Source organism: Vidua macroura, chromosome 2 (assembly GCF_024509145.1).
Source record: "Vidua macroura isolate BioBank_ID:100142 chromosome 2, ASM2450914v1, whole genome shotgun sequence".
Taxonomy (NCBI): Eukaryota; Metazoa; Chordata; class Aves; order Passeriformes; family Viduidae; genus Vidua; species Vidua macroura.
Genome location: NC_071572.1, coordinates 112,376,339 through 112,388,949, shown reverse-complemented (window position 1 = coordinate 112,388,949; position 12,611 = coordinate 112,376,339). Strand labels below are relative to the sequence as shown.

Below are 12,611 nucleotides of genomic sequence, written 5' to 3'. Positions count from 1 at the left end.
AGGATGCTAACTGTCCCTGAGTAACTCGCTGGCAGCAGAGGCCTGTGCAGGGCTCAGTGCTGCTGCTTTGGGGCAGGGCAGTCAGGGCACTGAGGAGGGGTGATGCCACAGCCTGCAGCTCCTGGGCAGGCAGCAGGAGGAAGTCTGCTGGCTCTTGCCTCACCTTAGACGGCACCATGCCATGCATTGGAGCGCAGTGGCCAGCTGGGTGGTCAGCCTGAGCTCCTGCAGGTCCCTGCAGACCTGCAGGAGGGCAGCAGTGGCCACAGCCTGTGGTGCACTTACACCTCCTCTTGGGTTGAACTTGCCCAGAGCATCTCTGCAGCTCAGAATTAGATGCTTTAGCATAACTGCCCTTTAGCACTTATGTCTGAATTGTCTTCATTACTGGGGACTTTCTGCCAGGTCCTGTGGTCTGCTGCAGATGCTAATGTGTCATAGTCAAGTAGGATTTACGCACGCTCCCCTTCCCTCTCCTTCCCTGCATAGGGGCACAAGCTCCCATGTCAGTTCTAAGGATGTTTTGAGGGAACCAGTTCAGGTGTTCAGAGCAGAAATAGTCATGCTCTTAGAGGAGAAGCCAAAATGATGCCTTTTTTAGCTTCTGTTGTAGTATAACCAAGGCAGAGTCTGCAGACCCACACTGTTGAAGAGTACAGGCTGCAGAGACATGGGTTGTGAAGGGGCACGAGGACAGCTGTACCAGTTCAGAGTAAATCCTGCACCTTGCTCAGCATCATGCCTCAGAAAGCTGTAGGCAGGTAGCTGTGCAACTGTAGCTTGTTTTGGGAACCTTACGAACCTGATGTGATTTACCTGTTTAGTTGCCCTCTTTCATGTCCCATTCATATTTTGACCCATGTAAACTTTTTCCATACTCACAGTATCCTTTGGCAAGGGTGTCCACAGGCCTGCTGTGTTCAGCTGCAAAAACTGCCTCACTTGTTATAAATCTGGATCTGACCAGTTTCAGTTGATGGCCCTTGGTATTTAAACTAGAAGAGATGGTAAAGGGTCAAATTCTTGACTGTCCTTAACATGGTATATATATATTTGTGAAAAAACCTTTACCAGATTCCCTTCAAGTCACCTTTTTTTTTTCCCTCCAGACTCCATTATTTCTGACAGAGAAGCTATTCCATAGTGTTCATCATCATTGTTGTTCTTCTCTTGACAGTTTCTCAGGAGCACCTGCAAGTTGGACAAATGATAGTGACAACAACAAAACCCAGATGTGTGCTGTGTATTTGTGAAAGGGAGAGGGATCTCATTGGAAATGTTTTCTGTCTAATAACTGTAGTCAAAGCACAAAGTAATTTTTAAAGGAAATTTAGGATTAGTATTGTCAGTTATTGACAAATAGTACTTTACAGAAGTTTACTTTCACTGAGAATCTCTAAAGCTGCAGAGGTAGAAATATCCCCTCAAACCATGTAATCCATTTGGTGTTCATCACTGTTAGCCCTGGTGCTTATAGAAGATCTCTATACCAGGAAGATATGTATATCATGACTTTTTCAGTTGCTGCCTAGTGATTAGAGACCCAGGATAATATTCATAAGAACTCAAGTTTCTCCTTCAGATTAAATGACTACTGGCAGTGATTATTGATATCGAAGATAACTTGGTACAACTGTTGCAGTGCTTTTGGATGTGGTGCAGACATAACCCATATGGTCTGAGATGGAGAGAATATTTGTGCAAGAGGCTCTTCATCATTCTGTCATGGGTTTTTATTTATTCTTTTGAGCTGTCAATGCTGTGGCAGAGTTTTTGTGTGCTCAGGCATCCTTTTATTACACCCACCTGTCCCTTGCAATCAGCCTTGAGTGAATGTTCTCAGCTGAAATTTTGCACACATGTTCTTCTGAAAGGGACCTGAAGGTCCACTTCCTTCCCAGAAGGTAAATGTTTGGCACTTTCTGAAATGGGACATCTTCAAAGTACTTCAGATCAGGCACCTGAAATGACCAGTTGTGAGTGGAAAACCTGAGCTCCGAGCTCTGCGTGTGTCTCTGTGGAAAGGTCAGATCTTGCCAAAATCATCTGAGGTTGCTGTGGGGATACAGATTTTGCAAAGACACAGTGTACTCAGAAGCTGAGCTGCAGCACTGCTGGGGGAGATGCCTGGCTGGCAGGGATGCTTGATGCTCCTTTCTTTCTGGGAGAGGCATTGAAATCCTGGCTGTGATGTGACAAGGGAGACTTGAACTGTGACTCTGACATAGCATTTTTCTCTTGCCTTTCTTATGCTTTTCAGAGCTGTTTCCCATGACATTTGCAATGGCCCTGCTGGGAGGGATGGCATAGGGCAGGTGCAGGGACCGGGCATTTGGGGTTCCTGGGTCTTGCACTGTCCTTTTCTGCTTCAGTCTCATCACCTGGCTGCACTGACCCCTCTTGCCACTGCTCTTGTCCCCTGTGCACCTCCAGGGCTTGGGAGATGGGTAAGCTGAGAGCTGCCTGGCTGTTGTTTGGCTTGCTCCTGGCTCAAAAGGCTGGCAACAATAGCCCTGATCCATAGGGGATAAGGATCAGGGGATGGCTTCCTCCTTATTGCATGAGATTTGCTGTCTTTTGGAAAAAAAACAGATGCACAAACCTGCAATTTCTTATTAATTTTAAAGTAGCACTTGGCTCACTACCTCCTCCCTATCAGCCCTTGTGTTGTCAGTAAATTATATTGGATTTGCAATTAAAAGCCAGCTGTGCCAGTGAGGTACCAGCCAAATGCCACCATCACTGTCTCCTGGGTGTCCTAGGGAAGGTGTGGAACACACAGCTCCTTCTGTAGTGAGCTCTTCTCTCACTTCAAGAGGGAATGATAAGAGTTTAAATGCGATCTCAGACATGTTATTTTTGTTAATCAGAGCACTTGCTCACTAAGAAATGCAGTTCTCCTCTTAATACTGTGTGTGGTGGATACAGCAATTCTCAGAGCTTGCCAAACATCATGCAAAAGGTAACTGTTCAAGCACAACATGTACTGGTGGATGTCTGCCTCAGGCTGATTGTTTTTCTTTTTTCCTTTCTTGGTTAAAATAGTTTCGGAGAAATACTTCTGCTTCTGCTGTTTGGGATTTTTTTTAAGTGTTGAAAAGCATTTGTGCCCACCTGTGTTGGGGCAGGAGTTTACAGCCTGGCACAGGGAACAGCACTGAAGATGTGCTGCTCCTTCCTCCTCTGGAGATCCAGCCTGTCCATCCAACTTCTGAGCCTTTGTGTCTCACCTCTGGGACAGCAACCTGCTGCAAGTTGTAGCAGAAGCCTGACTGTTTTGTCTTCTATCCATACTGGACCTGGGCAGGACTTTTCTTCTTCTGACCCTCAGCTTCTTAGGCTCCTGGAGCCAGAACTGAAGACAAGGAGCCCTTTGGCTCCTAACTCTCTCCCTTTTGGCTGCTTTAGGAAGGTGCAGCAATCCAGTGCAAGGGGAAATAGAAGAGGAGGAATGTAGAAAGTGAGTCTCTTCAGAACCTGGAGGAGGACTCCAGGTTAGAGTTACAGTGAAGGTAAAAACCACTGGCAAGGGAAGAAGGAAGCCCATGTCAGTGTTGGCTGCGAGGGTGGTGAGATTTGACATCTATCAAAAATCTGTGCTGTGGGTCCCCAGGGTTGTGGTCTTCAGTGAGCTTTGGAAAGTTCAATACCCATCTCTGATAAAAAACTATTTTTAAACTAGATAAACTGGAAAACTCCTGTGCACAAAATCCGGCACTGTGTTAAAAGCCTGATAAACGAAGTTGTGCACTTAGCTGAGAAATACCTGCTGGAGTGTTGTGTGTGAACTTCTAATTGCTACCACTGCATGTTTGCCTTGTGGTGCAATTGTAATTGTCATTGCAGGTGGGATATGTGTATGCTGTAGCAAGGCTACATCTGCATACAGAAATTGGATTATGAGCTGTCTTCAGGTGTGTAATAAAGATCTTGTCCTTCCTGCTGCTTTGAAAACAGTTCACTTCAAAGGCTGTAATGTTGGCTATGTCCTTTGGCCTTTGTGGAGTGAGAGAAGAGGCTGCCTGCACCATTGATGTGTTAGTTGTCTCTAGCAGTATCTTTCTCCAGGATGAAGAGATTGGTACAGCAAACAGTGGGGGAGTGTTTGCCTCTGTTGTTCTTCTCCCTGTTTGTTTCAAATGTGCTAGCTTTCCCCATCCTCCCCTTAAATCACATTATTTCATAAAGAGTAAAAAGAAACATAATTTGGAGCAGCAGCAAGCTGAGCCCAAGTTAATAGTTTGAATTGCACTCCATCTGTTCAGCTGCATGCCCTGATGGATGTGCTGAACCCATTTTTCACAATTTGTTTTAAGCTGCTAAGAACCATCTCTCCTGGCTCCAGTCCAGGCTGGCTGTGGAGAAAAACTTCGTTTCTGGACATCGATGTTCAGAGGGCGAGATTGAATCAATAAACCCCAGATTCAAGGCTACCTCTTCACCTGCAAGATGCCAGTTTTTGAAAGCTTTAAATTCTTCTCTGGACTTGAGCATTGTTACTGAAAATTAGAGGAGTGGGGGGAACCCCCGATGTACAGACGCACAGAGAGGATGAAATTTGCAAACGTGATTATGCAGGACCTGCTTTAAATCGGCTTATTGCTGTTTTATGATGGCAAGCAAGCCGGCACAGAAGCCAGGGTGATTGGCCTTGCCATGTGCGCATGCTGCTGGTAACTCAATAACCGATGAACACCCACCGTGGTCTCCAGACCTCCAGCCTTTGATGTAGCAACAAACAAGATAGATTGCTGTAATTTATCTGGCCCCTGGAGGGCTGTGCTGGTAATGTGCCACGAGCCCAAGGGCCAGCCATCCATAATCTGTGTAAAAATACGGCGGATCGCGGTCACCGCCGTGCTGCGGGGCTGGCTTTGTTTTGTGCTGCGCGCGTTTGCGTGCGTACAGCACAGGGCACTGCGCCCTGACTTCAGCAACCACGGGCACCGAGCTTTAGTGTAACGTGCCCACTCTCTTCGTTAACTTTACTTGGTTTTGCTATGTGCTAAATGCACGCCTTTCAAATAGGCTTGGGAAGGCAGTGCCGGAAACCTGATATTTCTCTGTGGGCCTTTACAAGCATAAGGGAGAATGGAGAAGGTGTGCTGGGTTTGGGGAAGAAGAAGGGGGTTTTGTACCAGCTGAAGTCTCTGGCAGGTTTGCTGATGGAGGACGAGTGCCTGGGGCGTTGAAGTTGGGTGGCCCAGCAATTAAAGGAGAGGGAGTGTAGCCCCCTGCCCACTCTCCATGGGGTAATAGGAGTTGGAAAGTAAAAGTACTGAAAACAAAGACCTGTCACCTTGAGTTTCTGATTTGTTACTGCGCGGTGCATTGCCCTTTCACGCCTGGGTTCTTAAAGCTTCCAGACAAGGGGTTTGGAAGCTGCTTCTTTCGCGGGGTGTTTTTTAAAACACTTCCACTGAGTCAGCAAGAATTCTGCAGTGTGACTCAGGGGTGCTGTGCCAGAGCCTGATGTGCCAGATGTAAAACGGGGTGTCAGGGCTTGCTTTGTCCAGCATGGCCATGGAAGGGTGGGGATATACCTGGGTGTAGGTGTGGGGATTGCTGCGGGTCAGTAACGCTGGGCTGCTCTCCTCCCACAGGCATGGCACTGGCCCAGCGGCAAGTGACGGTGCAGGAGGGGCCCCTGTACCGCACGGAGGGGTCCCACGTCACCCTGTGGTGCAAGGTGAGCGGCTACCAGGGCCCGGCGGAGCAGAACTTCCAGTGGTCCATCTACCTGCCCTCGGCCCCCGAGCGGGAGGTGCAGATCGTCAGCACCGTGGACCCCTCGTTCCCCTACGCCATCTACACCCAGCGCGTGCGCAGCCGCGGCATCTTCGTGGAGCGGCTGCAGGGGGACGCCGTGCTGCTGCACATCACCGAGCTGCAGGACCGCGACGCCGGCCAGTACGAGTGCCACACGCCCAACACCGACGAGAGGTACTTCGGCAGCTACAGCGCCAAGATGAACCTCGTGGGTAAGCTGTCCTGCTCGCGGCGGGGCTGGCCCGGTTGGGGTGTCAGACCCTTCAGCAAACACCGCGTGTGCGGCGCGGTCTGCGTAGGCTGTCAGATAAAAATCCGGTGAGCAGGTGGCACAGTGGTGTGAATTGCGGGAAATCACGGTGTAGAGGCACAGGAAATAGCGAGCTTTCTTCACGAGTAAGGCCCTTATAAAAATGAGACACCAGGCAGCACGGCTGGGCAGAGGAGCGTTTGAAGCCATGGCTGAAAGCAAGACGGACGTGGGACTGATTTACGCAGAGGGAAAGGGGCAGGGAGTCAGTGTCAGATGGCACAAGTCACAGACCAAAGAGCTGCTTGCCAAAGGTGGTGAAATAACTGAGCAGGGAAGAGAGGAGTAGTAATGAGCAGCACATAAAAGGGAACAGGGGAGATGGTCATCTTCAGGCTCTTACAGCAGTGCTCAATGCATCCTGGAACCACTGAGCAGATTGAGCTGTCTGTAGAGGAATGTGGAGAAGCTGGTATGGGATTTTTTTTTTTTTTTTTTTTTTTGGTTTGCATTAGAAAAATCAAAACCAGGTACTTTTAAAATCTGCAGTATTTCCACAGCATCTCTTCAAGTAGAAGATTTGACCTTTTCAAGCGTCAGCTTGCTTTCTGTATCTCAAAGCAGTATTTGAAGTGTCTAACTCAGCTAACAGCAGTCAAAATACCTTCCATCCAGCTCTTTGGCTGAAAGAGTCCTAAAAGAGCTCCTTTGCAACACAGACCCCCCTCTAAGAAATTCAAGCCCACAGAGAGCAAGCAGGCTTGCTTTCCTTAGGCTTTCCTTAGGAGGTGTTTATGAGGCTGCAGCTTGGAACCACTTTGACATTATCCAGCCCGTGGTGGTGTTGCTGGTTCAGGCTGTGTTGACACAAGAAATCCAGTGTGAAAGGAGCCAGGATCTGATTTCAATCACAATAGCCTTCCTTTGGGCTGAGCTTCTTGCCTCCAGCTTGCGTGGCCTTGGCCTCTTTCTTTCAGAGGTGCAAGCCCAGCTGCTCTCACAGGTGAAGCTCCACAGCATGGGTGTAGGTGCTTATTTAGGTGCCTTTTTTGCCATCTGGTGTCCATGAGTGGTTGGGGGATAGATGCCTGAGTATTCTTTTTTTTTTTATTTGTAGGTCTGTAATTTGCTTTAGGTGTCTGGATTTGCAGTTCCCACTGCAGTTTAAACAAGACTGAGTCAGCGCTGCTTTTGTTAAGTCACCTTGGGGAGTGAAACCCATTGAAACCAACACCCACTGAAAAAACGTGCCTGGGGGCAGGGTGGGGTTGGATGGATTCTGGGTGGCTCTGCCGAAGAGCTGGAGCTGAGCACAGTCAGCATATCCAGTGGCTGGGCAGTGGGAAGCTCCTCCACTGCTTTCCCAAGAGTCTGGGGAGCCAAAGCTGGGTTGATCTGTTTTTCCTCTGTCCTTCCCTTTCCATAGCTACGAACTAGTAAGATTTGGGAGTCTGTAGACACCCATGATCAGTGCTTGGAGGACATTGGCTTTGGGGCTTACATGTGTCAGAGATACTCAAGAAAATTGATCTAAAGTAACTTCTAGTGGATTAGTTAAATCACGTCCCCTTCATGGATGCTTGCGCTCAGGATTTTGGGCCCTAATTTGGTTTAGCTTAATTCATTTCTGAAAATTCACTTTAGAAATGACTTAGGGTCACCTGCATTTTGAACATATGCATCTGTGTAGGTTCCTATCTGTGGGTTAGCCAAACTCTTGACAGAAACTGAATTTTTCAGAGTGCTCCCAGCAATGACCTGTAGACAGCAGGCCCTTACAGAGAGCCTTCCTTCTGCCTCTCATTCATGGGAAGTGGTGCTGACTCCAACTGTGGACCCTGAAGTCCTTCTGGGGTAATGGGCTCCTCTCTGCAGAGCTGGACAGCTGACAGGTCCTTTCTGTTTTCCTGTTATTTTGGCTCTCAACTATAGGTTGGCATTTTTCAGGCTGGTTTTGTTTCTGCAGTCAATATGCAAGAAGAGGTACAGAAAAGAGTTACTGTTCTCATTTTCTCAGAAAAAGAACCAAACTTTTTTTTTTTCCATTCATCCAGTTAAGAATTTTTAATTGACTCGTTAGATTGAGTGGCTCTTTTCTGGCAGCAACAAAGCCTGAAGGGAGACAGGTTTGTTAGCATCTCTATTCTCTCCACTTATGTGTGAAGTGGATGGCTTTGAAGCAGTGTTGATTTTAGGCTTGCTGCTCTGGGACCTTGGAATTGTTGTGTCCCGTGGTTTGAGGAAAGAGCTGAAGGAGGAGTTTCTCCTCTTTTCCACCTCGATGATACAGCCCTGTGGCAGGGGAGCTGCATAGGACACTGGTGCAGCAGCACGTGGGGCTGCTGTCTGCACGGGGGCACTTCAGCTTGCAGCAGAGCAGCTGGGATGTGTTCTGCTCCTGCCATCTGAGCATTGTTGAAGGCTGTGTCTCCAGGGCTCTGAGGCTGCTAAAAAATAATCTTGTCAGCTTCAGAGACATGCCAGTTTGGCTTGAAAGTACACTTCTCTCCACCTCATGAACAGCAAGCATGGTCCCTCTCCCATTATTAATGTCACCACTCCAGATTCCTTTTCCCTCGCTGAGACTTTGGCCACAGTCTATTACCGCTGTGAGGACCTGATGTCTGTGATGGCTTGGAGTAAGAAGTGCTCCCCAGGCACTCTGTGGGACTCTTATCTGAATTTTAGGCATGCAACACAAGTGTTAATCTCACTGAAACTAGGAATGAGGCCAGTCATGTGGTTCAAAGGCCTTCTGCCATGCGGGCATGTGTATCAAGGCTTAATCTTCTTCACCAGTCTTCAAAAATTACTTCAGAAACAAGCCTTTCTGTATCTTCCTGCTCCTCTTCTCATCCCCCTCTGAGCTGCACCTTTGTGACGATGGAGTTATGCCTGGGCTGTGGAAAGTGTTAGGAGAAGAATTTAGGGCATCTCAGACTGAGTTTCAGGTGCTGAGGGAGGTGGGGTAAAAAAAAAAAAAAAAAAAAAAAAAAAGGGGTGCAGCTCTTTAGGATGTTGGAGAAGGATGGCCTTGTGACTGATTTATAAGAAAGGATTAGCCCATGTACAAAGTCTGCAGCTCTGTTGTTTGCCTTCAGATTTCAGTTGCCTGAGGCCGACACAGAATTGCTGAGGCTAGTTCATGCTCTTTTACTCAGGGTGGCAGGAAAATATTTTGGACGATTTCATGAGTTGTCTGCCACCCGTTTAACACCAGACTCGCTGCCTAAGGTAGATATCCAGGCAATATCTGCCATCAAAAGATAGAAAAAGACAAATCTGGAGAGCGGTCCATCTTTGTTTAAATTCAGTGCATCGTTGTAAACTTGGCTGCTTTTGGAGACTTACCCTACCAGGCTTCTAAGTAACTAGTGGGAATTTTGACTTTGTGGTTGAATTGGGAAGACACTTGGGTGTACTGAAGAGGGGAGTTACAAAATTTAAACGGGGCTGATTAAATAATGGATCTGGGGACAATGCACACAGTTGTATTGGGGTCCTGCTTGTTGCTGGCTGTGATAATTATGTGGACTGTCCCTTCACTTTTTTAAGAAGTTAAGGGACAGCAAAGGATTTGTAGGGGAAGGAAAGCAGCATCCCAGAAGCACAGCATCACCACTGACAAGACAACAGTATTTTCCAGGTTGCCATTGGAATTATCCCTTTCATAACTCTTGAAATATGGGCAGAAGAGGAGATTTCTGTGCAGTAATTCAGTTGGTGAGGCTGCAGGAGTGCTATGCAAATTGAGGTGCTGGTTTGTGCTTCTCCTATTGATGGGTAAACTTGTGTTTTGCTGCAGGGTAGAACTCAGCACATGGCAGTTCCTTCAAAGAGCGTGAGTCACTGCAAATTTGTACTCCACTGTATCTCTGCGATGAATTGTTTGTGTGCCTGTACCCTTACTTAGATAACAGTGAAGAGGCCCAGGTCTAACCTCTTCAGAAGTTTCAGACTTTTATCTCAGTGTTTTTTCATCTGTGCTCCCAAAAACGCTGGGATCTTTTTCAGAGTAAGTGATTTGAGGGAAGAAATCAAGCTTTGAGGTTTTTCTTAAACAGTTAGTGATAGAGCGGGAGGAAAGGTTTCAAAGCACTTGAGGAGGTGGCAGGTCTTTTATTCTTTATTTTGGGGGAAGCAGCTGTACAGCATCAATCCTAAACAAGTTAAAGCAAAAAAATGAAAGGGGTTTGGATGGGAGGAGACCACAGTCCCCACGGTACCACAGACTGGGAAGAAGCAATGTCAGTGAAGACTTGAGAAACAAGAAGCACTCAAACACAGCTGCCTCTGCAGTGGGCAGGGGCTGCTGTGGAGCTGCTGGTAGTGCCTGCAGGGATGGGTCACCAGGACCTTCTTCCAGCTAGGTTTAGGTCACAGAGGGCAGAGAGGCTTCGTGCTGGCTAGGTGCTATTCAGTGGCTGCCCTGTCAGCCTGGTCACACTTCTGCTCTCTGCTATTTCTCACTGGTCTTGTCCTGCCTGGGTAGGTTGGTGCCTTGGCCTCTGTCCTGTTCTCCTGTGACCTGCATTACCTGTGGTGGCTCCCAGGGAATCTGTGTGGGTTTTTTGGCTGGTAGCCCCATTGTGGTGAAGTTTCTACACCGTGCCAAGCTTGGGAGTGGTGGTGGGCAAGGGCATTGATGGGGTGAAGAGCCATCTGCCCCTCTGCCTGAGGTCAGGGCTGGCTGTGGCTCTGCATGGTGGGGTCTTGTCTCCTAATACTGAGCTGCCCAAAGCACTTGCAGCTCTCTGCAGAGCAGGACTCAGTCCATGGGCACTTAGACCATGCCTTTAGGAGTTTGCCTTCAGGATCCTCTGTGCCCTGCAGCTGTGGCCTGTAACTGTGTGGCCACTTGCAAGCCCGTGGCTGGGACAGGGAGGACACGTGTGTGGTGTGTCTGAGAGGCTTTGGTGGCATGGGAGGTGGAAGAAAGATTTATGCAGGCCAGACACTTAGCACTAGAAAGAAAAGAGCTGCATGTGTCTCAGACAAGCCTTCAAGAGAAGAAAGCAGGTCTCTTTTGTTGAACTTGCCACCAAAAACCTCCAGGATCTCTCTGCTGAGCGAAAGAGTGTGTAGCAAGCAAGGGAAAAAAAAAAAGTTTTATTATCCCATACCAGCTGCTGCTGCTTGTTGCCAGCAGCTTCCCTTGTTCTTCGTCAAGTGCTGCCATACGTGATCTGTCTGAGCACAGAGCAGAGGGAGAAGGTCACGTCACAGTTTGGATTTGGGAGAGCACAGTTTGGATTTGGGAGAACACAGTCTGCTCCTGGCAGCTTGGATGAGAGCAGTCACTTCTGTCCATGTGGGGCACGTGGACCTTGGTGGCTGCTGGTTTACTCCAGCTGTCAACAGGGCTGAAGGTGGCTTTGCTTGAGGCAGGTGTCGAGGAGAGAGATGGCAACCTCAGAGACAAGGACCTACCAGTTTTGATAGAAGTCTTTGGGGGTTCTTCTTTCTGTGCTGCATTTTTCTTCTTTGTCTTCACCTGAGAGACAGGGAGAAGTGTTTGTCACTGTATTTGAATGAGCAGCTTGTGTCCTGGGGAGACCAGGCTTTTTGCAGATGAGCCACAGTAGGGCAGAAATCAAAATAAGCAGTTCAGCCTGTCCTGAAAGGTTGCAAAGGCTTCATCTCTGGAGGCTTTCAAGACCTGACAGGATCAAGCTCTGAGTGGCCTTGTCTGACCCTATAGCTGGCCCTGCTTGACCCTGTAGCTGCACTGCAGACCCCCAAGGTCCCTTCCACCCTGAACTGTCCTGTGATGAGCTACTTGGCTGCACTGCAGAAAGGAGCCACTGTTAGGCAGCATTTTGGAGGGTTAATGCTAAATAAAGGAGTTTGGAGGGTCAGAGCTAAATAATGCCATAACATTGATGATCTCAACCAGGTGAGAATACCGAGGACCTATTTTACATCCCCAAATTATTTTTTTCTGGCATATTTTTTTATATTTCATATTATTCTTATTTCTCTAGTATTTCTCTAGTGAGGTTGCTGGAGTTTGTCTCTATTGCTCTGCTCTGGTGTATGAAGGTGGAACTTGGAAATCCTAAGCACAGATGTCCTAATCTCTCTTAGTCTGTTTTGGCAGCTTGGCTGCCTCCATGAAACATGTGTGTGCCTTATCTGGCCAAGCTGTGTGAGTTAACCAAAGTGAGCTGCAGGATTGGTGGTGTGCTGTGTGAGTTACATTCATCTCCGCCTGTTTGGGCTGTGCTTGTTGCAGTAATTAGCTCCCCAGAGGGGTAAAATGTCCTTCACTTTCAAATTACCCTTTAGCTGGCATTAAAAAGAGATTTAAAAAAAAAATCAAATGCCTTCTTATAGGTGGTCCTTTGCAGCTAGACATAGGGTATTTTGTTCTTATTGTCCTCCTTTACATGCCTAATTCTTTCTGTAGTAACCTTCACAAAAAATATTGACCTATGCTCCTCTGCTTTTTCTTTCTGTTCCTGCTTTGGATGGAAGGGAAGTATTTGTCTGTTAATGGGGGAGGAGTGGGGAGGGATAAACATATTTACCTCTTGCAGTTCCTGTGGCCAGAGCCTGGGGAATTGCACCTGGTTTGAGATGCTACAGGCAT

At 47.8% G+C, this 12,611-nt stretch overlaps 1 protein-coding gene across 3 annotated transcripts in view; it reads left to right on the top strand.

The window, feature by feature from the left end:
- The window catches only part of IGSF3 (immunoglobulin superfamily member 3), a 91,980-nt gene that overhangs the window by 21,373 nt on the left and 57,996 nt on the right, over positions 1 to 12,611 (top strand). For all 3 annotated transcript variants that reach the window (XM_053969873.1, XM_053969871.1, XM_053969872.1), the window contains exon 2: positions 5,604 to 5,981. In XM_053969873.1, the coding sequence (XP_053825848.1) occupies positions 5,604 to 5,981 (378 nt within the window). The remainder of the gene's footprint in view (positions 1 to 5,603; positions 5,982 to 12,611) is intronic.